Here is a 27,500-nt window from a genome sequence, read left to right on the forward strand (position 1 = left end):
TATTAAGGGCTCAAGTAGAAGGCAAATGTTTTGAGAATGATGATGGCAACAAATGTACATATGTGCTTGACACAATGGATGTACGTATGGATTGTGATAAGAATTGTACAAGCCCCCAATAAAATGATTAAAAATAAAATAAAATAAAAAGAGCTGTGCAATCGCTTTCAATTTGGTACTTGAGTTATTTGAAGTTATTTTTCAATTTCACCCTTTTATAGGAGCAGCATTTTAAAGCATGATGTATTCTTTTCCGATAGCTTATGATGTGTTTAGGTCTGTTCAATCATCATTGGCAATCAGCATAAATTGCCAATCTACCCTCTGGTTAAGTTACCTTGCTGTTCTAAACTTATTTACAAATCATGCTATATACCTTATCCTTTCAAATGCAACTGCAACATCAAGTATTACAAACTTTACAAACCCGTCTCTCTAGAAAACACATTGTGGAGCATCAGTAACCAGATAGTATTCTCAAATTTCAGTGATCCTGTCCAAGTAGCCGTCCCTATGCACAGTGCTCTGTTTCATGCAGTACATGGCTTTAGCTGGCCAAATCTTTTTTTTTTCCCAATGAATCAGTAGAACAGTGAAGATCTTACTTTTTTTTTTAAGCAGTGGCATATCAATGAGGCACAGATGTGTATTCCAACTCTGCATGGATGAGCACACTGTTCAATAGTGCTGGCTCACACGGTATCAGGGCGAGTTATCACTTCCCATGAAGGCACTCTTATCACCAGGGCCCAGAGAGGTGGCTGCAAATCGCAACCTTTTTATTTTCAAGGCAGTTTTGCTGAACATTCAGGCTTCAAAGATTCACACTTCCAAAACTCTATAAGAGTTTGTGAACGCTCAATTTGCCAAAACAGTTTACAGTGTAATTGGGCACCGTACCTGTGTCCATGAGATAGCGAAGGCGCTTCTCCACCAGCGCGGCACGGGTGTCAATTTGCTTTTGCTCATTCTCTAGTGCTGCCAATTCTCCTACAACATACTGACTGGTGTCTTTGAACCCTTTCTGTTAAGGAGAACAAACAAGGAGGAAAAAAAATCACTTGTACGTTGCATTTTTCCTTTCTATAAACACTTAGTAAAGCACTTACCTAGAGAACCAAATATCACCCCTGGTACCAAAAAGCAGCTACCTATGATTCAACAATTTTTCATATGTATTATATGTCGTAAAACTTTTGAAAACAGAAAATTGCAGCCCTCTTTTCATAATCTAGCACCCAGATCAACCAGACTTATACAGTTAACATTAACATTATGAAAAATTATACTTAGGGTTAATTCAGAGTTATTTAAGCATTACTAAGTAAACAATGGAATTTTCTTCTTGGTGATTGTCAACATAAACACTAATAACACCTTGAATTAAAAAAGATAATGTATAAAAATGGACTTTTACTCAAATATTAATTCTCCAAGTATGTATCTCCCAGAATTCAGATGAAAATAAGGATTTGTTCCCCAAAAGGTATAAACTTTTAAAAGCACATTTTTTTTAAAAAGCACATTTTTAGTGAGTTGTTTAAAATGAAAAAAAAAAATTTAGAAAAGGGAAGTTTGCAATACTTCCTGCTTCCCTCCCAGTTGGCTCCTGTTTTTTCATGTATTGCTCCAGCTAATTACTGTAGCTGTGAATTCTAACCTGACCGGTGATTTCAAATCTTGCCACACAGGATCTAATGTAATTAGTATATTGATTTGGCTATTTAATCTTGAATTTCAGTTTGAAACTTTACTTTCTATAAGCACTCAACATTTTTAAAAGTTTAGGAAATTATCCTTAGTTTTCTTTGAGCACGATTAAAAGTGTAAGGATAGCCTTCATTTTTAATTTTCACATTAACAAGGAAGACTTATTACTTATGGCATAGTTCCCAAAAGGGGCAAATGAGAGCTTCCTTTGGTACACCTGTTTACCTTCTCGGGTCTAAGAGACCTAAATGGTTGGAAATATTGAAAAATGGCTGAGGTAATTACTGTTACCACTATTATGACCATCAGCACTTTTAATATCATCGGAGAAATTATCTTTTAGGACTCCTTAAACAAGAAACACATTTAAGAAGTATATTGGTTATAAATCTATTTTGGAATGCTAGTGATCAATAAACAGGTATCCAAGACTGGGTTTGGCTTCTGAGGAATTAACAGAATGTATAACTTATATAACTATGGCACAGTAAGTGGTGAACTTAAATCTATTATTAAATCAGTGACTAATTTAAAATTGAGACATATTCAGAAATTGTAACACTGATAAATTCTCAGGATGGTTTGGTAAAATAAGTCAATGTATTTTTTAACACTTATATAAAATGGTTATTCTTCTTTCCAAATCCAAACTAGAATAGAAGAAATGCTAATGGTATCTTTAAAATATGGCATATTTTGGTGAATGCCTTTTGGACCTATCTGCCAAATAGAGTATTTTCAAAGGCGGCTTGTTCCCCCCTCATTTGCATCCAAGAAGAAAAAGCAGACATGGCAGCTTGCAAAGAAAATATGAGTAACAAAGATATTAGAAAGTAGACATGATAGAGGGGTCTCGGGGAGGAGATGAGCCAGTCAGGGTGCGATGTAACAACAATGAAAAATACAACTTTCCTCTAGTTCCTAAATACTTCCTCCCCGCCCCCACTATCATGATCCGAATTCTATCTTGCAAGTCTGGCTAGACCAGAGGATGTACACTGGGACAGATGGGAACTGGAAGCACAGGGAATCCAGGGCAGATGATCCCTTCAGGACCAGTGGTGTGAGTGGCAATAGTTGAGTGGCAATAGTGGGAGGGTAGAGGGAGAGTGGGTTGGAAAGCAGGAACCGATGACAAGGATCTACATGTGACCTCCTCCCTGGGGGATGGACAACAGAAAAGTGGGTGAAGGGAGATGTCGGATAGGGCAAGATATGACAAAATAATAATTTATAAATTATCAAGGGCTCATGAGGAAGGGGGAGGGGGAAAGGAGGGGAAAAATGAGGACCTAATGCCGGGGGTTTAAGTGGAGAGGAAATGTTTTGAGAATGATGAGGGCAATGAATGTACAAATGTGCTTTACACAATTGATGTGTGTATGGATTGTGATAAGAGTTGTATGAGCCCCTAATAAAATGATTTAAAAAAAAAAGAAAAAGAAAGTAGACGTGATAAGGAACAAAGCCACCTCATTGCTTTTACTGATGTGTTAAAAAGAACAAATTTTATCATCAGATGCTTTAGTTTAAGCGTATTGAAGCACTCTGTAACTTTTAGGTTGTATCAGATCCTTCATCAGGTTACACGAGGGAGCTGGTCTCCGTACTAAGAACTTTCCAGGACTCCCAAAGTGAGCAACCTAAAAACACAGAGCTCTTGGAGCCCCCAACATGCAGCTGGTAACTCTGAGTGCATGCATATGGATTTGAAGATGCAGTGTAAGCCATTTTAAAAGTAAAAACAATGAAAATATATTTAGACAAACTGCAGGTAACAAAAAAAAGTAGCACCATTAAGCAGAGCCATGCTTCCAGACAAAAATTCATGTTAAAACTTGTTCTTCCTGCTTCTGTCCTGCAGCTGTCCATCAAAAGCAGCTTTCTCCCTGCGGTCTATCAAATATTTCCCTCACAAATCAATTTTACACATGATCAGCCCATACCCCTACTGAGCTGAACCTCCCCGTTAATTAAGTGAAGAAATTACCATATATATTATATTAATGCAAACATCATTCAGCTAGTAATTCACAGCTGATCTGGATAATGGAAAGGTTGAACACCCATTAACCCAAGCCAACAAAATGGGTTGGCTGAGAAATTCTAGCAGGTCTCATGTGACTTTTCCCTCTAACTGCAGCACTGCGGTATCTGCTATTGTAATAATTAAAATCCTCCCGGTAGATCAATACTGGAATCTCTTTATGGGAAGTGCCCTGATGGAAATGTCTCAAGGAAGCTGGGGCTGTGGAACTCTGAAAAATTCATTTTTTTTCTTAATCTGACAATTATCACCACACTGCAGACTAATTCAACAGTGCACCCCTCGCACTCTGCTTTGAATGCACTGGAGATTGACATCTTAAAAAACCTAACATCTCATTTTAACAAATAAAGGCACTATTTCCACATAGAGTTTGGAATTATCAGCAATCATGAAACCACACAAAAAATTAATATACATTAAGCACTTCATCTTCTGATGGCTTCCTCTGAGTTTCAGTTATCGCTGCCTTCTCCTCATTTCCCTTCTTTGTATCTTCCTGTATTGATCTCTGCCTCTTCATCTCTTAAAAAAAGGAGAAAGACATGTAAAATTATTATAAAGCTTGATATTTGTGTATTGAAATGTGGATTTACATTATCAGCATATATACATACATACATACATACATACATACATATATATATATATATATTCAAATGCTATTAAATCATAAGATGGGAAAACATGTTTAAAAAGTGTTCCTACCTGGCCTATTCTCAACATATTGACTGAAAGACTGAAGCTGAGTTTTTCTGACTGTAGAATCCTTGTTGAACACAACAGGATTTTTAAAACGTTCTGCTGCTTTTTGTAACCGCTCAGCCCGGAGATCTTCTGTGCCATTCTAAAAGTAAAACAACAAATGGTAAGAGAGTCCTGCTCTTATCCATATGACACTAACCAGTAGTAAGGCAACTCCTCCTACAGATTTAATATCATGTTGACTTGCTAAAGTAGAAACTTTGTGAGAGAGAAAAGGATTTTAGAGCATTCTGCATAATTCTATGACATGTTATGTTGCCTGTAATCTAAAACTTTGGGGAACATGGTTTAAAGGGAGGCTCAGTCTTGGCAACTTTGTTTCATTAGACATTGTGAACCCTGTGTCTTCTGCTGATGATATGTATCATTTAAAAGCCATGTCAAAAAAATAAAACTTAAAACAAAATTAATAAAAGCCATGTCACCCGCCACCCCTGCTTTCCACTATTCTACCCTATCGGGCTGTATAGTCCCACAGACTTGTATGACAAGAAGAACTAGTTTCTAATTTTATGCCCATTGAGATAAACCACTAATACTGGATGAAGGCTAAAAGGTAGGATTATAATACTACCCCACTGCACTGCATTTCATCAGCTATAACTTTCCAAAGCCAGATTTGTAAGTAAGCCCTTTACAGCCAAGGAAACTACAATTATCTTTTCCAGGGCTTCCTATGTTAATACTGGTAACAAATTCAAATGGTTCCATCAACAAGAAATATCCCAGAAGACTGAACCACTGCAGTGTGTGGAAGCTGCAGATACCGAGGTGCTGTGTACCAAACAAATATTTCATTTTATACCTAATCTTTTATTATTTTTATTAAGTGTTTTGAAAGTAAATAGGGAAAGGCTAAGATGCATGACTAATAGCTAAGCCTGCTGAATGCTGAAACTGGTTATCAAAAGCTACCAAGACTTTGCCCTTCCTCTGCATTGAGACAATCAGTAATGAGGGAGTCCTCCAATGGCCTATTCTCTAGCCTCAAGGAGGCCTGGGATACAGAATCCTCAAGGGAAGGTAACAGTTTATCCTTTTCCACAAACACAGAATGCCTCATTTATAAATGTGTAAACTGCATTTTATTAAAAAAAAAATAAAAACCCAAATCAATGCTGAAAGCTTCAAGAGAACAGATGGACTCTATATGTTCTTTATAAACACTGTTTTGTTTTGTTTTTTAAATCTTAACTACAAAGATCCATACAAAAGCAAGCTGTTTAAGGCATACACCTTTTGTTGGAATAAATAACTTAAAAAAATTACTACATAAGAGCTTTTTGGTAAACAAAAACAACCCCACCCCATTTAATCTTATTTAAACAATTTGAGCATAAAGATAAAATCTCTGTAACATTAAAAATAAGTTATCCAATATATTTATCATTAACACTATTAATACACTAGCTCTTTAGTTAGGAGAGAAACAATTTTTAGTTTTAATCTATTTATTGAAATGTGAATTCTACTGTCATCATCATAACTGCCCAATTGTCTAAAAGTCTAGTCTTTACCAAGACAAACAAATACAGCTAAATTTTTTTTTAGACCTGGCAACATGCTAAATATCAGTGCGATTAGCCAGCAAATCCCATCTTAAGAAACCTTTTTATGACTAGGGACTTCTGCCACTTTACAAATGTATTCCTCTAAACCCACTAATTCAGTTAGCCTTTTCAATCCATTGTATTATTCTTAGGCCAGCTTCATTCTGCATTAAATCCACTGCAGAAAGCTAAATTGAACGCAAAAAATCAGACCTGATCCAGGCTTCCTTTGTTCAAAGATAGAGACCAAAAGTCCTCTGGTGCTGCCACACACTTTCATCACCAATTTATAGAAACCGACAGTGTGCGGGAAAGCAATGAAAGTCATTGTTTTGGGACTTCAAAGCACCTCTGTGTTAGGGGAAGGAAATCCTTTCAGTCAGCAGGGCAGTCCCCGTAGTCCGCAGGTGGGTGAAAAGTTATACAGGACTGGAAGTGCCCTGAAGCTAGAGCAATATTAATGATTCAATGAGAGGGAAAAGGAGGGTGGTTTGGGTGGAGATCATATGAATAAGAAAAAGGGCAGTAGTAGTAATATTCTTACAATGTCCACACTTTTTGTCTAAGTCCTACACCGGTTCAGAGTCATAATGGCACAAAACAAATGCACATATCTTGAAATTGATATTCAGTCACATCACCAAATTCCAAGTTCGATGTATTCTTATCGACAGCATAAACCCTAGTTCATCTTAGCAGGGAGCAAGTTGAGGATTTTAGATTTGAGCAAGTTAGATTTCTCATAACAATGTATTTTTAAGCTAAATATACTTACTTACAGAATTTCCGAATAATTTCTATATACTTTCTAATATTATCTGAAATGTCAATTAATGAATTTAAAGCAGTTCTCTGAAAAGACAGTATCTATGTACCAATTATTATATTCATATCTAACTTATTAGAAGTTTAATAAAGTATTTAATACAAGGCAAGGACTTTGGCAAGAAATTATTTTTAGGATTATCAAGTACCAATGGAAACTAAAATGCAATCTAGAGATACCAAGTAAATGTTTTGAACAAGTTAAGATGTACCTTCATGTCCTGCTCGGAGCTCTCAGTTGCAGCTTTCTGGGCAGCACTGGAAAGTGAATTTGCCACCTGTGGCTGAGCTTCTAGGAGCTTCTTCAGCTTCAAGTCCACCAACTTTGTGTTTTGTTCTGTTAAGTATGCAAATACCATGAGTAACCAAGTGAGATGCACTTTTATGTCAATTTTATGTGACATCATAAACTTAGTATCAACTCTATGAGGCATCCTAAAAATCTCACTATACAAGTAGAAAGCAAATGTTTGGGGAATGATGATGGCAAAAAATGTACAAATGTGCTTGACACAGGGGATGTATGTATGGATTGTGATAAGATTGTACGAGCCTCCAATAAAAGGATTTAAAAAAATTAATGACAAAATGGATTAGCTTTCCAACATTATATTATAAAAAGATAATAATTAAAACTCTAATATGTCATAATGAAAGTTAACCCTATAGTAAATTGGAAATAAATCACTTAAATTATAAAAGTAAAAATCACTATATTTTAAAAGAAAGATGAAAAGAACTAAAGGGTTGTGAGTTAGTATATCAGAACAGACACATTCTAAATTCCTTCTGTCTATATATAAGTATATCCCCCAAATCATTCCCCTTAAAGAATACAGCCAACATACCTGCTGAAGTTATCATTTATAGTAGCTATGCTTACCTGAAAATCTATGCCTATATGTGTGTGTGTGTGTAAATAACTACATAGGTTATACATAATAAGACAAGCTACTACAAGCTACTTACATTTAAAGTAAAAGAAACATTTGATTCTAAATTATACTATTTTAAAGTGTAAACTATTCTAGTATATTAAATTCATAATACAATACTACATTAAAACAAACCCTAACATGATCCCAGACTATCATGTACACACTGTTCAAGTTTTATGTTCCTGTGTGTCCATACATACCTAGCATTGAAATCATGCATTTATGTTCATAAATACTTTTTTCTTACAAGGCAGAAATACAGTAAAGGTCATACTTTTGTAATATATTAAATATTGATATAAAGTTAAGCATGAATAAGACTTTTAAAATAAATAATCTCAAATTATTATTAGCAAGAGAATCATCTTTAATAAAATAGTTCAGAAACAAATGGAAACTCAAATAATTCTACTTAAATTCATTCAAAGCAACTTTAATAAAATGGTTGTAAGGCATGCCAACCATTTGGTGAATGATATTAATAAGTTTTCTAATTAGAGACTCTTAATAAATGTTATTATCATGATTTTCATGCAAATTGGTCAGTTTATATTGCCAGGCTTCTCTTTTAAACAATATCTGATGAACTATGGTCAAATCAAGATAAAGATGAGACAGTGTATTATTAAAATATTATGACTTTTATGTAATATTAAAAAAAGAATTTTGGGCAAAATAAAGCAAGGATAAAAATCATAATATATTCTAAGTGCCTCCAGATGACAGTTTGCAACCCTATTTCTTACTGCCATGGAAGAAAGCATAGATTTGAATTGGAAAACTATCCTATGCACATACCAGCACTTAATTGGCATGCTCAAGAGTTGTAAACCATACATTATTTAGCTTCAAATCCAGAAGCCTAAGATGTGTTTTCCTTTTTTGGTACACATAAAGTACGAAGAGTGCTTTTTAAAAAGGGGAATCATCAAGCCTATTCCATTAATTAACCAACCTTTAAAAGTATCTATAAAAGTGCCGTAGCTGAAACTAGAAAATTCTCCTTACCTCACTCAAGAAATGGCTAATTTGTCCTGTCCTCATAAAAAGCTGTAACATCAGGATACTCACTGTCATTGGATTTATATTTCTATAAATGGAATAGGACTTCCCTTCTGCACACATATAGATGTCCTAACAGCAATGGATATCAATAGGCCTGATAAAGCCTTAAAGGAGTCCTGGTATTGGTGTGGTTACACACTGGGCTGAGATTCTAAAGGAGCTCGAAACCACCAGCTGCTCCACAGTCGCAAAGACAGGGCGGCTTTCTACTCCCATAAACAGTGACAGTCTCAGAAACTCACATGGGCAGTTCTACACTGTCCGATAGGGTCGTTATGAGTCAGCATCAAACCGATGGCAATGAGTTTACTTTTTGGAGTTTGATAAAGCCTTTGGGGGTAGGGATAGGATTATTGCTGGGGTACGATGGAGGGAGTCGTGGACAGCAAAAACATTTTTCAAAAAGTAAAAAACAAGCCAATCCAAGTTCTACAGTATTTTAAATAGTAAGGATTAAAAAGCAGTCCTAATTTAGGGGTAAATATTTTTAAATGTCCTAAGATATTAGTGTTCTCTTGAATTTGCACAATTATAAACATATTGACTTCTGTCTAGAAAAGTATAATTTAATATTGGACCAGAAAGGAGCTATTGACAAAAGGAAATAGGTTTTCTTGGGTGTTCTTTATATTTAGGAAGACCCTGGTCGATTGTTTCTTAGAGAAATAAAAGCATGATTTCAAACAGGGAAAGAGACAAAGCAGGTTAGCATTGCTGGGGCAGGCAAGGACTGAGGAAAAGAATGCCTACTCTTATCCCCTTCAGATTTCTAGAGGAAAAAGGAATATTAAGGAATAAGCCTCTTTACATTTCGATTTGGAGAGATCACTGAAGACTTTTAATTTCTATTAGAACTTAGTTCAATAATCATTTATGGTACCCCACATGTATACAAAGCTTTGGACTTTTACTTAGTGCTGTCTTATAAAGGCAATGTCTATGAAACACTTAACAATTAAAAACCAGCACCAAGTATGTTTGTATTGTCAATAGTAACTTATGAAAGTCAGATAACCAGTGCTATTCACTGATGTAAGATACAAGACAAATTTAGCAGCAATCAAGGCGTTCTCAACTGACACCTCTTATTGTAATCAATCATACTTACACATAGAGTAACTTGCTAGCAATGAGGTACCTACCAATTTTAAACTGCGTCAGAAAATCTGATCCATGGTTTACATGTACATTTGGCATATTCTATATGTACTCCATCTATACTTTACCAAGGCCACATTACAATAATTAGGCTGGGACAGAGTGAAGCAAGTATTTTATGTATAAAAATAGTCTTGTGCAAAACCTAAGTGTAACAGTGGATCTTTGTTGCATGGGAACACAAGGTATAATTTGCTGGTCCACGGTTATCGCTAATTTTAGATTTAATTTTAAAATATATAAAAAACCATAAAATTAATGGGAGGCGAATTTACGTGAAATTATTTGGGAGATGCAACACAATCATATAAAGAAATTACTATTATTGATGAGATAATAATAAAAAAATAACTCAAGTTTGCCATGCAGCAGGACACAAAACATTTATAACATGGAATTACCGGGAGTATCAAGGTCATTTTCTAAGTTAGTAAGTTCATCTCCACCTCCTACAACAAAGCCTTCAGGAATCTCCTCGTTATTATCTATCTCAATATTATCATTTTCATCTGTAGGAAAATGTAGCAATAATGTTAGTACATTACGTAGCAAGAATGTTAGTATGCTATTTCTACTTTATGTCATTTGTCTAAAACACTAAAGAAAAATTAGTTTTTTAATGACAGTTAATCAAATTCAGGCCTGACCCAGAAAATCAAGTAACGAATACAGTCTTATGTCACTTTTTCACTATTGGGTTAACATTCATATTTTACATTCATCTATCAAAATGAATTGCCACATGAAAGCACATGCAAGAGTTTTGACAATTTGCCATATGTTACCCCTGAAGCACTCACTGAGTGTACATATATTCGAAAAAGCATTCCACTAGTCATCTCAGATAATAGCGCGTATAGTGCGTGTGCGCACACACACACACACCAAAAAAGTCGGTTTGGTGACATGTCATCACATAATATTTCTTCTTTTAAAAAAATGTCATCTACATTGATAAGTTTTACATTTCCATAATTTATTAGGTGTAAATGCATAAACTATGTTTTATAAAATTGTAACTCCACTTATGTCATTTGTATGAAAACATGAATGCTTTTGTGCTATTAATAAATTATCATAAATACATTATGGATAGAATAAGAGACAAGAAAAGATAAGGTAGTACCCACATACAAAAGAAAATTCATAAACAACTAAGATATCTTAGAAGACCTAAAGCTGGGAAAATGTTATTATTAAAAATTAAATATACAGAAGTCTTATTAAAATTTATTATCTTCAGTAAAAATCTTTAGGTCATAATTATTGAATCTTAATTTTTTTACATTAAGGATTTCTATTATATATATTTTTCCTCTCTAGTTCTAGTGATAAATTGACTAATTTTGAATTCGATACATTTGATTTGTGTATGTGAGGTTGGTTTAGCTTTAAATTCTATTGTTGACAGTGCATTTTTGAGAAACAGGTGTCTAGCCTTGAACGTTGAAGAATACCCCATCCCTTCTACCCTACAATTTCTTTTTTAACTGTGTAACTTTTATTAATAGTGAGATATTCCAAAGATTTTTCTAGTTGAGAAGTTGTAAAGTACTAGGGTTGGCTTAATCCTTTTCCCTATAGACCTTTGTGTTTGATTTTTAACCAACTCAACTTCTTAGTAAATACTTAACTGTGCATTAATATCAAGAATAATAGGTTCAACATTTAGTGAACACTTCCAATATACACAGTAAAAAACGATTGTGAAATGCCCTGGGGTAGGGATGGGAATGCATAGATAAGAACACTACTAAGTACTTTCAAAAAACTAACTGAGGCATTATACTTGGCAACATCCTTCAAGTACAATCTGTTGAGGTATCTTTTCTAATCCACGGTGCACAATTATTTGACTCAGCTCATAAACATGAGTACCTTTAACATCATCCTCTAAATCATTTTTTAGTTTAAATAAACGAGTCCAAAATTAGAATTCCAAGTGCTTCCTCAGCATGGCTCTACGTCGGGCAGAGCGTGCACTGCGCTCAGGGTCCAGGGGTTTAGTGCACTTCTTTGTGGTTGCCCACCACCCTCCGTTGAGTATTAGTACCCAATTGGAGTGAAAGCACAAAATGCAACAATGATCCACTTACCTATTCAAGAAACAATAACGGAATTGTACTTGCAATTTCCAAAAGCCAGGCTAAACTTCTGGGGTGATAATCAAGAATTTATTTTGCCTCAAAGGTGTAAGTTCAAGTTACCATATACCCACTCCTCACTTATTGGTATGGTTAGATGCCAAAGACCAGGCTGTCAAGCAAAAGTGAGCATTATGCAAAAATGGAGAACGATCTAATCAGACCACAAAGTGGAAATGACTAAATGATTACACAACTGCCAATTGTATGATTACATAACTGCTATACCACTGAGAAGCATGGCCCTGCCACGCTGACATATAACTTTAACCTTCACAGTTAGTATTACTCTCCCTCTCAAGCACCTTGGAATTTGTTACTACCAGACATACATTGCTTTTTTATTAGCATATAATTCATGCATCAAACAATTAGTTCAATCATTAAGAAGGGTTGCGCAATCATCACCACCATCAACTTTAGAACATCACACATTGCTAATGCAAAATTGTTTTTTTTTTTTAACTATTGCCATAAATGTAAAATGTTGGATAATGGTAGCTGATAAATGAGTAGCTTGACTGGCAAGTGTCACAGGGTAAATGTAAGGTATAATGCAAATTCAGACTATGGAAAGATTATTCCTTGTCAATGGCATTGGATATCGCTTCTTAGAAGAGTTAACTTTTACGCTGGATCTTGAGAGACATCCCAACTTTCCAGAGGTACCACTGAGGGAAGGACATTACTGGTATGAAAGCAGAAAAGGGTAGGCTATGTTCAGAGAAGACTACAAAGTACTATTTGTCTCAAACATGACCTAATTAAAGGAATAGAATGGTTGGATGGGGAGGTCCGGAGGGGGAGACAAGCTATGAAGGGTGAAACTAGACAATCCTGAAGGTCAGACTGAGAAGTCTGAACTGCACTTTGGAGGAAGGGAGGTATGTTCATGCTTGACTCTTAGTTGAAAGGTTAGTGGTGCAAACCCACTATGCGGTGCCTTGGATGATCTGCTCCTAAAAGGTCACATCCGTGGACACTGGATGGTACGGTTCCACTCTGCACACGGGGTAACCACGACTGGAAAATGACTCGAGGGCAACTAACTACAGCCTGGCTTCCTTCATGGCTTGTTGGGAATAAGACGAGTCTCACTGAGACTTTAACATGATCAGCACTGTGATTTGGAGGATTAATTTAATAATTAGTGTAAGTAGTTTTCAACCAAAATGTCTTATCACAATCAATTGAGAGGTATGTATAAAATAATTAGTAGTAATAAGTACTGAAGCTTATGCCTTTATTAAATTAGAGCAGCTTCAATATCATTCCTATACTGTTACTCTTGTTTATATCCTGCTATGCCTTGTTACATGAGAGAAAAGGTAGTCTTAGAGATTACATATGGGCATTGTCCCAGGGACTCCAACCGTCATGCACAATTGCTGACTTAGAGGCCAAACTGGAGAAGAGAAAGGCGGGAGGCAGGAAAAGCAGGTCAGACACTTAAGACTCCCATGCAAGTAGTTAAGGAGAGCAAAACTGAAGAGACAGAGAATTAGAAGTGGGTATGATGCAATCTGAAATGGAGTGGATTCTGGGTAATGGAGAGGGATACTGGGGAAACAAAAGATGAAAGAGAAACCTACCCTGACACGCTAACTTGAGGAACAAGAAGGAAGGCACTGCCATGGAAACCTCTAAGTCTGGAAACATGGCCAGATGTGGGTATTTTCAGGGTCCGGTGATATGCAGAAAGATGCCGTTCTTTTCATGGCCTGCTATATGATGCCAGCGCCTATGCGATGTTAAACAGGGACCACCCATTTGAATTGCCAGCTAAGGAAATCTCTATCTACACTACCACTCGCCAATAACGCAGGGTGAGTTAACTCAATGTTTATGTATGTAGTGCTAACCTTAGATAAAGGGATTACTCTCTGGGAGGGCAAGAGTAAAAATTGATCTCCTAGACAGCTCTGGTCTTCTTGAGAATTCCACTTTCTTCCCATTCACTGGGTTCAGTTTTACGACGAAACCTTGAATTCTTTTCAACAGTTACTGTGGCACATTTAACACCTGTAGAAATGCTCCAAAAGCATTCTAGTAGAACTAAAGTGCATGTATATGTGTATCTGTATACATTAGGCTTATGTTTAATGTATATGAGTTTAAAATATGAGATACCAAAAAAGAATCTCTATGGTTAACCACGGAAAACTCAGTAGGTGTTAGCAAAGCAAAAAGGAAATTAAGAGATCCAGTACACAATATAAATATTGTTGTTTGGTACCAGCAGGTCAGCTCCAATTCATAGGAACCCTACACATAACAGAAGGAAACACTACCTCATCCTGTGCTATCCTCATAATTTTTATGTTTGAGCTGATATTCAAATATTAGAACATATTATTAACTGACATTAAACCAAAAAACCGAACCCTTTGCCATGGAGTCGATTACAGCTCCCAGCAATCTGACAGGAAGGGGTGGACCTATCCCGTAGGGCTTTCCAGGGCTGCAAAGCTTTGCAGAAGCAGACAGGCATATCTTTCTCCTGTGGAAGGATGACTGCCTCGAACCACCAAGTTTCTGCCAGCCTTTCAGTTACTAGCAGAGTTTAACCACTGCACCACCAGGGCTCCTTATTAATCCAAACAAAATAAAAGATATTGAAGGCCAATAAGATTTTATTTTGATTCATTTATGTAATAAATCAATTCACTATAACTGAATTAATAATTATTACACAGAAACATAACTATTTTCATGGGCAAATTAAAAACACACACACATTTATTCATTCAAAATGAAAACATGATTGCCACCTTCTATGGCAGTGATTTTCAACCTTCCTAATACTGCAACCCTTTAATACAGTTCCTCATGTTGTAGTGATCCCCCAACCATAAAATTATTTTTGCTGCTACTTCATCACTGTAATTTTGCTACTGTTATGAATCGGGCGACCCTTGTGAAAGGGTCGTTTGACCCCCCACTCCCCTCACCCCCCCACCCCCGCCCCAAAGGGGTCGCAACCCACAGGGTTGCAAACCGCTGTTCTATGGCGTTATCCATAAAAACAAAACAAAAACCCTCCCTGCCATTGAGTCAATTCGAACTCAATGGTACCCTCCAGGACAGAGAACTGCCCCCTTAGGGTTTCTGAGACAGGAACTCTTTCTGGGAGCAGACAGTCTCATCTTCCTCTCACTAGTCACTGGTGAGCTCAAACCACAGACTTTGTGGTTTGTAACTTAGTACACAGCCCACTTAGGTACCAGAACTCCTTATGTCCCATAAGGCATCTGAAAAATTTAACATTTATTTAGTTGCAGATAATTAATGAATAATTTCCCAAACAAAAATTCAAGCCATATTCTCTGATCACAAAATCATAAAATTAAAAACGAAACACCGAACGTTCCCCCAAATACCTCTGCCTTGTAGGATAAATATAATAGAATGGACTTATAAGTTTGTCACAGTTAGAATGAAGATTCAAAAATGTGGCCATTACAGGCAAATGTTTACAAAATGATGCGGAAATTAAATATATATATACATATGTGTGTGTACATGTGTGCATGTTTGTACACACATTGTACACTCTAATATCACCTGATTCATTTCTAATCCCTACAAGTAAGTTAATGGAGGATGAGTAAAAGTCAGGACAGGTGTGAGTCTCTTCTTACATAAAAAATTAGGATATGCCTGGTTGCAGTATTTTTTATGGGCACTATGTAGCTAAGAAACCTCTCCTGCAAGCATATTAAGTTTCCATTTCTTGATAAAGTTGGCTTTTACTTGACAACAATACAAAAGCAAGCTTTCAAGTAAGCTCACGAAATGGGGCTGAGTGATGATCATGTTCAAGACACTGCCCAGGTTGTGCTTCTAATCTTATTATTGTAATTACATCATTCTGTCCTTTCTTTACTATACCCTCTTCTTTGTCATCCTATTCTATTACTCCATCTAGGCTTGTCCCAAACTATTTCTCTCTTCGTCCACACTACCCCCTAGCAAACTGCCTCTCTCAGACCTGATGACGACTTCCACTAGTCAGTGGAAGACCAAAAAACCCAAACTCGGTACTGTCGAGTTGATGCCAATTGACACCGGTTGTGCTGCTACCACAAGATCAGCAGTTTGAAGACACCAGCCACTCAGCTGGAAGAAAAATGAGTTAGTCTCAGGAACCCACAGCGGCAGTTCCACCCTGTCCTATAAGGGCGCTATGAGTCATTTAAAGGGTAGACATTAGCTAACTCTTTCTCTTAACTTATCAATCATATAGGGACATTTTTTCACAACAGTTAGCCGCCTGTGAATCTGAGTGAATTTCTAATTTACATTGCAATGGTCAGATCAGGAGCCAAACCCAGCTCAATGCTTTCTGGGCTATGGGATAGTCACATCTATCCATTTACCTATCATGCAAGGCTGCTTCCGGGCTACATTCAAGGGCATACATAAAATATTTACTGGCCCCTTACAGCAAAGGTTTGCTGCATCCTGGTCTAGCCCAGTGGTGGGCACTGCTCAACAGATCAATGCATTATGTATGAATGATTGGATTTCAGGTAGAAGTGTTCTCTTCTTTCTTTTGCACCCTCAGCTTCATTAACTTGAATTTAGACCATGAGGCCAGAGCAGACTAGGTTTAAACCACAGACTTCTGAGGGCAGGGAATAGGCTCACTCCATTGGTGTTATGTCAAACTTGGCTCTTAGAACCCACTGTATAATGCTACTGCTTCCAGCATCTAAGGTAACTGTGTCCTGTGGGAGAAGTGGACCCTGGCCACTTGCATACCCTTAGGGAATATATCTTAGATGCTTCAGCAGTTCTCACAGTTATCTGCCAAACACTCTGTCTCTTCACCTCACCTTGCTTTCCCCACGCTGATGCGCACTCCTCCTTTATTAGCTCCCCCATGCATACCTCATTTCTCCTTTACTTTGTTGGTTGTTGAAAATGGGAATCCAGGTGTCTGCTTTCCCTAATTACTTAATTTCCCTAATTAGTAGGGAAGTGACCTATTCTTTGGGTCTCCAAACTGACAAAACTATGTACAGCTAATCTAATCCTGATTTGACCTCAGCTACGGTGAGATTATAGGGGTAGGTCCAAATACATAACCAACTCATCCTATACCATTATTTAATATGCTCACATTCTTAGCTGTCCCAGGGTTTCCAATCCATTTAGTATAATTGTCTGCACACAATTGGGGGGTGGGGGACAGGGGTGGAATTAAGACACTAGGCTCCAAGAAGTCCTTGTGGTGCAGTAAGTTAAGCACTGGACTGCTAACTGCAAGGTTTGAGGTTCAAATCCACCAGCTACTCTAGGAGGAGCAAGATAAGGCATTTGGTTTCTGTAAAAATTCACAGTCTCTGAAACCCTATGGAGTAACCCTACTCTGTCCGACCAGGTTGCAGGTGCTGACTCAGAGTAGACCTGATGGCAATGACTTTCGGTGTGCTGCCACCTTAGTATTATTCTCCTCCGCAGTGGCTTTCTGATGCCACAGAGAGAGTGCTTTATGAAAGTCTGTCTGGGGGAAAAATACAATACAGGAATTGGGAGTTCTCTATCAACCAGAAATAAAGGAGGGAGACTTCTAAGACTTACTTTAAAAATCTAGAATTTTTATGGTATCAAGTAAGTACTATGTTATTAATGATAAAACACATTATTATAGCATGATGCAAATGTAATCACGAGTAGTTACCGATATCATATAAAACTACAGTAGAGAAATAGTATATAAATTTCAATAGGAATCCTAAATGACAGGACATAGAAAAGGGAAGATGAAGGATTTAACTAAAATATAAACATTCTTAGAAGACCATAGTAACAGATACAATATTATTGGGCTACGAAGCTTTCAAATTTATGGGATGGAAGGTTAGATACTATGGGCATTAAATAAAGTCAATCAGAAATAATGGCAATCCATTTTCCTTCACCTTGAAGAAAATGATCATTAACCCAGAAAGAGCTTACCTCTCTTTCGGTTAAGTTCTTAATAAGGAGTCTTGGTAGTACAGTGACTTATGCATTGGGCTGCTAACTACAAGGTCAGCCATATGAACCCACCAGATACTCCACAGGACAAAAGATGAGGCTTTCTGTTCCCATAAAGATCTACAGTCTTGGAAGTATCCTGTCCTATAAGGTCACTATGAGTCTGAATCAACTCAATGACAGTGAGTGGAGACCTTATTTGAGTCCTTACCCTTCAGGGTGATCTAATAAAAATTCAGGACAAGTACATGACACGCTTTGGTAGATAAATATCTTTAAAAAGGAAACAAAACAAAACAACTTTCAGATCTCATCAATGTATTAATTTTCTTAAATGACAATTAACTTCCAAAATAAAGATGCCCAAATTAAGCACCAAGATCAAACCTCTTTTTTATGTCCTTGTCCCAATAGCAAGTTTAGAATTATCTCTGAACAGTACAGACTGAAGAAGGCCAGTGTAGAATAAGGACAATAAATAGACACTGATAACGGCACTTATTTGTACAACCCTAACAAGAGAATTTTAATTGGCATCTTGCAGCTCACTTTGTTGAAGTATTGTAACTAGAGTTATAATGGTAATACATTAAACAATAAGATATATCCAATATATGAAAAATTCTTCTGTGTCAGGCTATAATGCCGAAACAACTTTGAAGCAATGATCTGCTTCAAAATGAAAATTCTTCATTTTAAAAACTCACCATTTAGACATTGCAGACTTAATTACAACATACTCACACTTAGTACAATTAAGGAGATATTATGGTATATTACAAACCAAGGTATGTATGAATTTTCTTTAAAAACAAAAAACAAAAACGGTGTGCTAAGAAAGTACTTCTCATGTTGCTAAAAATTAAACCAAAACTGATTTGGAAAATAGCAATAACTATGCTTCCTTTTGGTTTTCTGCAACATATCAGTAGGCTGGAAACTTTGTGTATTTGATGCAACATTTTGAAGTACAAATAAAAAGTCCCCAAAGGTCCACTGCAGATTTCTGGGTTGTCTGTAGAATATGATACAAGATTCTTTAACTCACCTCCAGATGCCTTTGACCTTTCTTTCAACTTTTCTGCAGCCATTTCACCGTAGCTGGGAAGTTCTGACATCTTCACTCCAGATCGAGCTTCTGCTATTAGCTGACGAGCTCGCTCTCTCAGCTGCCGACGTCGCTCTTCATCTTGCTGCTAAGATATATTGAACAGTTGCCAACTCAGTAATTGACAGAAATGCAATTTCATTTTCAATCTGATCATCATGATAGTAACTGGTTTACAGCATGGTGCTTGGCCCACATTATAAATAGGATGCTCTATATCAGTTAGATGTCACACCATTTTTAAAAGACATCCTAGAATCACATTATTATTATTTTAACATTTACAAATTACTGTACAAAAATGTCCATTAAACATTCAGACTAGCTTTCAAAGAATGTTTGTTAATATAGATTTCTCAGAAACTATTTTTAATAAAGTAATCAGGCTTCTTATAGAAAAGAGTCATAATACTGACAACAGAATTTCCATTAACACATGATTTTAAGAATAGAATTTAACTTGCTAGTTTTTAATAAAAGCAGTTATAGAAATCTTTGATAACAGAAAATGCTGATAAGATTGCACTGATAAATATACGAAATGGTAAGCATTTTTGGGGGGGGGGGCGGTTGAGTAGAGGTAGGGACAGCATATCAGTTACACAATTCTGATTTAAAAATTAATAATAACAATAATCCAATAGTGGTATGAGATTTTGATAGCTCCCTCTCTCCTGTGATATTGAGAAAAGTAGAAATGAATGTTGTTCCTGCTATTTGAAATAACAAAAAGCTAAAGAGAAGAACTAAAATTGCTTTGGCCTACTAAAAAAGGGTCATTATGAAACACAATCAAGGTGAATCTGCTTTACAAACAAGAAAGTATGTAAATTAAGACATTATTATACCAAATGAAAGCTGTTAATAATTTAGCTCCAAGATGCCTTTGCAGGGTTATCTCCCCTTGGCCCACCCCACCCCCACCAATGCCCACATCTGTTTAACAGAATTGCTTGCATCGGGTAGTTTCATGCATCTGTGGCTCTCACTGTCACTTCCTCTTCATGGAATGTCCTCTCATCTTATTTAACTTCTACTCCTTCTTCCAGATTCATTTTAAATGCACGAAGCCTGACTATCCTTCCCTCCTCCTGGTGGAATGAAGTGTTGGGAGTGGAGTACTCTGTATGTGGGCATTTATTTATTGAACAATACTTGTCAAATTACTTTTGAACTCTGAACAGATTCCTCATTCCCACTAGAGTGCTGCTACTTGAAAGCCGGAGTTATCTTTGCACCTTTGATTCTTACTACATACCTTGGCAACATGCTAGGTGGGTACTATAGAAAAATGCAGCATGAATAACTTACTATTTACGTTCTAAAAAAGTTAACTTTATACAAGGAGAGATACAAGTGCCACCATGAAGACGTGTGCATAAAAATACTGCAAGAGTTCAAAAGAAGGCAAGGATATTTTTGGTTGAGGGGCAATCAGAAGGCACATCCACATTCAGTGGATCATCAAGTCAGTGCTGACTCACAGCGAGCCCCTATGGGTTTCTGAGACTGTAACTGTTTACGGGAGTAGAAAGCCCAGTTTTTCTCCCATGGGGCTACTGGTGGTTTTGAACTACTGACCATGTAGGCCGAAGTCTAATGTGTAACCACGACACAACCAGAAGGCATCAAGACAAAATATTCATTTTATTAGTTAGGCCCAAAGGATGAGTAGGATTTGAAAGGGCAGTGATGGGGCTGGGGGACAGGTAAGAAATAGGAATAGTGCTAAAAGGAGAGACAAGAGAGTCTATCATGGGAAAGAATATAGTGCAGTTTTAATGAGCAAGGGCAACACAGTGATAGAAAAACAAGCGAAGAAAAAAGTCATAGAGTTGGCAGGTAGGTTTGCACAGCCATGCACAATAGGGCGAAGTGCTTGTATTTTATTCTAAAGATAGTTGAGGCCAACTTAAAGGTGTTTATTTTTCTTAGGAGAATGACTAACTAGAGATGAATCTGAGATGAGTAACTTAGCAACAATATAGAAGGTAGGTTTGATTAGTGGAGCTGGAAAATGACTAATTGGAAGGTTCTTATAACAGTGCTGTAGTGAGATCCAGGATACCAACAATGGGAGGAGACGGGTATAAAAATATAATTAGAGATAAAACTGGTACCTTTATCTATTCTTGGTAAACGATTAGATGAGATAAAGGGGAGAACAATGACTCAGAAATTTAAAACTTGGACAACTAAAAGAATTATGACAGTAATAATCAAAATAGAAAAGGCAGAGAGGGAGAGGAAGCTTAGGGTAAGAGAGACTGGGTTTGAGGAGCTGGCAGAACTTCAGTGTACAGATATGAGGAACTTGGAGAAGTACAGATCATAATCAAATGTGCAGTCAGAAACAGAAATTGGCTTTAGAATGATCAGATTGTGAATACAGAGCTGATGCTGAAGTTACAGGTAGGTAGATAGAAGAAGAACCTGAAGATACACTGTAGACAGAAAAGATGGCCACTGACTGAAATGTGGAAAACATTTCTATTTAGATCAGCGGTTCTCAACCTTCCCTAATGCCGCGACCCATTAATATAGTTCTTCATGTTGTGGTGACCCCCAACCATAAAAGTATTTTTGTTGATACTTCATAACTGTCATTTTGCTACTGTTATGAATCGGGCAACCCCTGTGAAAGGGAAGCTCGACCCCCAAAGGGGTCACGACCCACAGGTTGAGAACTGCTGATTTGGATAGGAAAAGAGAAAAGAAGGGGGAAGGGCAGAGAGCACTGGTGTATCATGTGAGCCAAAGTTGAAGAGACATTCAAGAAAAAAGGGAATGATCAACTGCAGTAAGTGTTAGAGGTTAATGAGTCTAAAAGTTTAAGAAAGGGCGATCAAACTTGGTGAAAAGGTCATTAGAGACAGAGATACACAGAACTAGATGCATGGAGCTCGAGTCTAGCCAAGTCTTTCACGAACTTTTGAGATGGCTACAAGAAAGCTGTCAAAATTAATAAGGGTAGATTAGGAGGGGTGTCAAATGGACCCAAGGACAAGCCTGAAAGTCCCAATGGACAAATTGGGAGGGACAATTTCAGTATCAAAAAGAACAATGACAAGAGTGAATGTAATCAATGAAATCAATGAAAATTCATGAGTTCATTATGATATTCAAGAAGTTGAAGAATGGAAAAACTCATTTGTTACCATTTGAGGCCGCTTTTAAAATAACTTGTGAAAATTAGCAATTAAAGGAAAAGAATCAAGCAATTATCTTGTTTCTCCAGTAGGAACTAAATTTTAGGGTAACTAAATAGTCCATCAATGAAAGAAAGCTTTACTTTACAAAACAATGCCAACTAATAAATGCAAAAGGAACGACCGAATTATAAACATATACTTTGCAAGTTATAATGAAGAGATTGATTCTGGGAGATTGTCAACTGTTAATAAAGCTCCGAGGTAAATGCCTGATGGGGAGCTGGATATTCACATTATGCTATGGCACAACTGTATTTTCCCAGGTTACTGTAAAAGACCCCCCTCCTCATCCACATGCCTTGTGCTGTGACTGTGCCACTCTGTCACGTGCAGACTGATGCTTGGATCTGGGTCGGCTCCAGTGACTGTGTGCACTCCACAGATGGTGGCAGTCTTGCTGGTGATTTCCAAGGCTGGGTCAGAAAATCTCAGACCTTTCCGTCTATTTCTCTTGATATTCATGCTTTCAAAATGCTGACTAGGAAACCAACTGTCATGCTGTGTGGAGGCCAACTTTGAGTCATCCCGGCTCCAGGGCCAAAAATAGCAAAGAGAATCGTGCAGCCATTTTGAAACACCCAGTTCTTCCTGTCTTCGGAATTGAGCCAGGACGATGTAGAGCAGAGCAAAGGCATTCCTATCGTACCTCTTAGAACTCCTGCCCCACACAATCTGTGAGCATGGCAGCAGGGTGACAGCTTTTCGTCCATGTCTTTCCCACCACTAAATTGAGGATGGGTTGTTATACAGTAGTAGTAAATGGAACATATGCTTAACCAACACACACAGAGATTACATTCTAGTTGCAAGGAGATAAGCAAGGTATAAAAGGAGGGATCAGGGTTAACATCTAATCTGGTATTCAGTTTTAGTATCACTATTGCTGGCTCAACCAGATAATATATGTGGGTTTTTGTTTGTTTGTTTTTTATGTGAAGCCCATTATGCACATGACCTGCCCACTGCCATTGAGTTGGTTCCAACTCTCGTAGCAACTTTATGTAGGGTTTTAGAAACTAAAAATCTTTATGAGACTAGGTAACCTCCTTTTCCTCCCTTGGAACATGGTGGATGGTGGGTTTGAACCACCAGCCTTGTGGTTAACAGTCCAAAATCGCCACTAGGATTAGCTATATGAGTTTCAAAAAGTTCATGGAAAAATGGGATGAAAAGATAATGGAATTTTTCTGGGAACTTTTTGTAGTCCCCTTGTATATTCTAAAATGATTCAAAGTGATTCCATTAAGCCTCTCTGGTATAATTTCTAGTGTAGAGGATAGAAAAGCTGTTAAAAGACAAAAAGGAAGCAATCAAACCGATTTCAAGGTAGGATATTCAGGACAACTAACTTGGCCACTTTAACAAGCCACAGCTATGAAAACAAATCAGCTAACCAACACACAACAACAAACAAGCAGTCAACTACCTCGAACAACAACAAAAAAATGACTTAACAACCAGATGCCATGCAGAGTCCTGGATTTTGACAACCCAACTCTAAAGGGCATTATTGAGTCAATTAGATATAAAGCTGAAGAAAAAAAAGGTTGCAGAATAGTATCCAGAGCATTAACCACATCTTACCATTTGGCACAACATATATTTTTATAAATATAGATACAGAGAATAATCTGGAGAAAAGTGAAGATTGTAGGCTATCTGGTGGTAGCTAGATGGTGGAAGAAGCAAAGGAAGATAAAGAAGACTAACAGACTCAGGGGAAATTTCTTTAATATTTTAAGACAAATTTATCTGTAGGTAGAGGAACCATAGGCAGTAAGCAGGGTGAGACTGAAGACAGAAGAATAATATACAGAAATGCTAGTTCCCTATCATTATGCCTAAACTTGAACGATATACCAGCAATAAAAGAAAATGCAGGTTGGATGATGATGGTGCTGATGGCTGTGTAATTTCCAGAGCTTTTCTGTGCTAAATGCTTTATATGCATGATCTCATCGAATTTCGATACCCTCCACTTACTAGTGAGAATATTTAAGTTTAGCATCACAAGGTCACACAGTTAGAAGTGATGTCAGCACCAGGAGTCCAGGCCAGGTCTGTTTGACTTCAGAGCCCTTACCCTGAACCCAACTACTCCATCCCCAAAGTATCAAATGACAAAACCAATTGAGGAAAATGAAGCTTTTACTAAACTTTCATCTTTCAAACTTAATAAAAGTTAAGAGCGCTAATAAAAACCATTATTTGATATGCCACCGACAACTAGGTTTTAAGTGAATTTCACTGCATGAATAATAAATTCTTGAAGAGCTGGAATTTCAGTGATTCACACTAAGATGAAGTGGTTTTAGGTCATCTTAACAGAGTTAAAATGAAATAAATGACTCTGGCTTCCTGGATATAAAATAGGAGGTCTTTTTCTTTTCCCCTCACAAGCTATACCACCTCCTCTCCCCTCCCAAATAATACTGCCCATCTGCAAACGTTTCTGAGAGCTTACCAAGAGTGCAATTTAAAGCAGGCAATCATTAATAAATCCAACTCTAAATACTAATTAAGGACACTTTATCAATCTCCATGCAAATTGTTTGTTTGTACCTATTTACCCATCATTGTTCTCTATACAATAGAAAAAATGCAAATGAACAAATCAGAATGCAGCCCTAATGGGACTTTCTGTTTATAACCATTAGCCCAGAGGTGTGCTGTAATTCAATTCTCAAGTAGCAAGATTTAGCCTCATTAACAGACTGCAAGGGCAGGTTACAACTCATAAAACCCTATAGTAAACAAAGTTTATGGACACAGCACAAAATCTTGAGCCTGATTGACAGAATTCTAGTTCCCTATCAGATTGCCTTGATTTACTTTTCTACTAATGTCCTAACACCACAGAGACAATTCTGCTTGGGCCTATAGCTCTCCAGTGGGATGGCAGATCTGCAATGTTTGTTTTCTCACCTTTCCTCCCCTTAAGACCAGGGGAACCAACTGTGAAAATAAAAGCTAATTGTTAAGATCACAGCGGAAAAGACTAATTATAGCAATTGATTATGCAATCGGTTTTAGCTTAATTAATGGTATGAATGTTCAGATTCATGGTAAGTAAAATGATTTCATTCAAATATGTATACTCTACTGAAAGTTGAGGTTTGCAGTGATAGTTAAGGGCTGAATCGCAATAAAAGCTATGCATTTTTAAAATCTCAAAATAACCACCTTGCTTATATCCAAGGAATAGAATGACTAGAATGTAGTGAGGATTTGGTTCAGTATAGTATTCAGGACAAGCCACTCAAACCCACAGACACGGACTACCCAAGTAGTCCTACCCAAGTACAGCAATGTGTTTTTGCTGTTTGCACTGACCATTAAAGGAAGACAGAGAGATGCATAGTTGACAAATCATCTACTCAGTATGTCTGCTGAGAGAAAAAGTAATCTTTTCACTGGAGGGAAAACTCAGAAGCTACCGTCCTTTAAAAATTCAACTTGAAAAATGTGATGCATAGGAAGCCTCAATAGCTTTCATTTGCCTTTGTGGTCTAAGCAAACAATACAATTGAAGTAGTCAAGTGTCTTTTTGGGTAAGATTGGGGCTGCAGAAACTGGGTAAGGGAGAAACCTGTCCAAAGAAAGTCAGTTTTAATTTTCCCACTAAGACCAGCAATAGAAAAGTGGTAGGTCAGATTCCACCCTGTGAGAGGAAGAAAACGTGTGAGACCCAGAAGGGCCAGGCAGTCCTGTTGAGTTCTGGTGGTCAAGAGTTTTGCTGGATTTAGAGTCAGTCAAGTTAGAGTTACAGAGAATAAATCTAGCTTTTGTAAAATGGACAGACTCTTTGGAGGGTTTTATGGAAGATACATTTCTGAGCGAAGCAAGGCTCTATACCAAGGTTTTCATGTGGAACCAACCCCCACACTAACTACACTGTCCAAGGTCATACATCTTGTTAAGGGCATAATAAGAATTAACATTGGTGTTTGATTGCAAAGCCCTTGTCCTGTGTAGTGCATGACTGTTGTTCAGATTATTTTTCAGAGGCCCTACTAACTTTTATTCTGTTTTTTAAAATCATACTTACTTATACTTAGGCTACACAAATCAGGTTCAGGTACCCTTTATGCTACTGAATATAGAGAGGGGCTACTAGCTTGTTTACATCCATTTAAATCTAAAGATATCTAACCTTATATCAGAAACTCTTAGAAAACTGCTGAATGTCGCACATTTAAACTTTTCTCTTTGCTACAACAAATCCAAGATAAGGCAAAAGTCCTGTTACGAGGCAAAAAGAGCCCATATTTTAAGACAATGAATTACAAATATCCAAAATGGACGATGAATCCAAAGTTACTATTTTTCTGATCGCTCTGAAAATGGTCTACAATCTGTTAGAGCTAGATGCACAAGTAAAACTCGACAATTTAAGGACAAACTCTTCAAGAATAAGTAATGTAATTCCTTGTTTCCTTTCCATAAAAATGTATTGGTATGCAATTTTTATATTTCACAGTTCACCGACATCTAGGCAAGCTTTCTTCCACTGCTTCAATGGTGCTACTTTTAATTTTATCCTCCTTAGTCGTCGTAATTAAAGTGATCAGCAGTGGCACCCCAGAGGCTTTGACACAGCTACAACCCCCTAGCAGACTTTTGCTTTTAAGGAGAAGGGGAAGAAAAAGACTATAGAGTTTTATTTCAGAGAACATGAAAATCAAGCTTCTCCAATCCCCAACTTTATTCAATTGTTCTTTCAGCGGCCTTTGGATCTTAAGAATCAAATAAAAATGGCTGCCATGGGGGGTCCTTTTTATACTTGCTGCAAATGTCACCGGCTGACATTACTTTAGCCAAGAACACGATGCCATGGATTTGTGAAGGTGAATTAGAACATGAGAAACTGTCAGCGGAGCTGCTGAGATCATTACCCACCCAAGGATGTCTTTCATAATATTAGATAGTTTTATTCAATCCGTGGAAAAAATAAATAGTGGAGTCTTTCTAGTTAAAAAACATATGGTCTAGG

The 27,500-nt window shown here is 37.1% G+C and overlaps 1 protein-coding gene across 5 annotated transcripts in view; it reads right to left on the bottom strand.

The window, feature by feature from the left end:
- EHBP1 (EH domain binding protein 1) overlaps positions 1-27,500 on the bottom strand; it is a 421,355-nt gene that overhangs the window by 52,765 nt on the left and 341,090 nt on the right. For 3 of the 5 annotated variants that reach the window (XM_045294210.1, XM_004710194.2, XM_004710193.2), the window contains 6 exons: positions 19,236-19,383; positions 10,460-10,567; positions 7,110-7,234; positions 4,466-4,604; positions 4,176-4,282; positions 901-1,024 (listed from right to left, as the gene is read on the bottom strand). In XM_045294210.1, the coding sequence (XP_045150145.1) occupies positions 901-1,024; positions 4,176-4,282; positions 4,466-4,604; positions 7,110-7,234; positions 10,460-10,567; positions 19,236-19,383 (751 nt within the window). The remainder of the gene's footprint in view (positions 1-900; positions 1,025-4,175; positions 4,283-4,465; positions 4,605-7,109; positions 7,235-10,459; positions 10,568-19,235; positions 19,384-27,500) is intronic. The other 2 variants (XM_030886656.2, XM_045294211.1) reach the window with 1 other exon arrangement.

This window comes from Echinops telfairi, unplaced genomic scaffold (genome assembly GCF_000313985.2).
Source record: "Echinops telfairi isolate 266 unplaced genomic scaffold, ASM31398v2 ScPeMD7_2573;HRSCAF=3158, whole genome shotgun sequence".
Classification (NCBI taxonomy): Eukaryota; Metazoa; Chordata; class Mammalia; order Afrosoricida; family Tenrecidae; genus Echinops; species Echinops telfairi.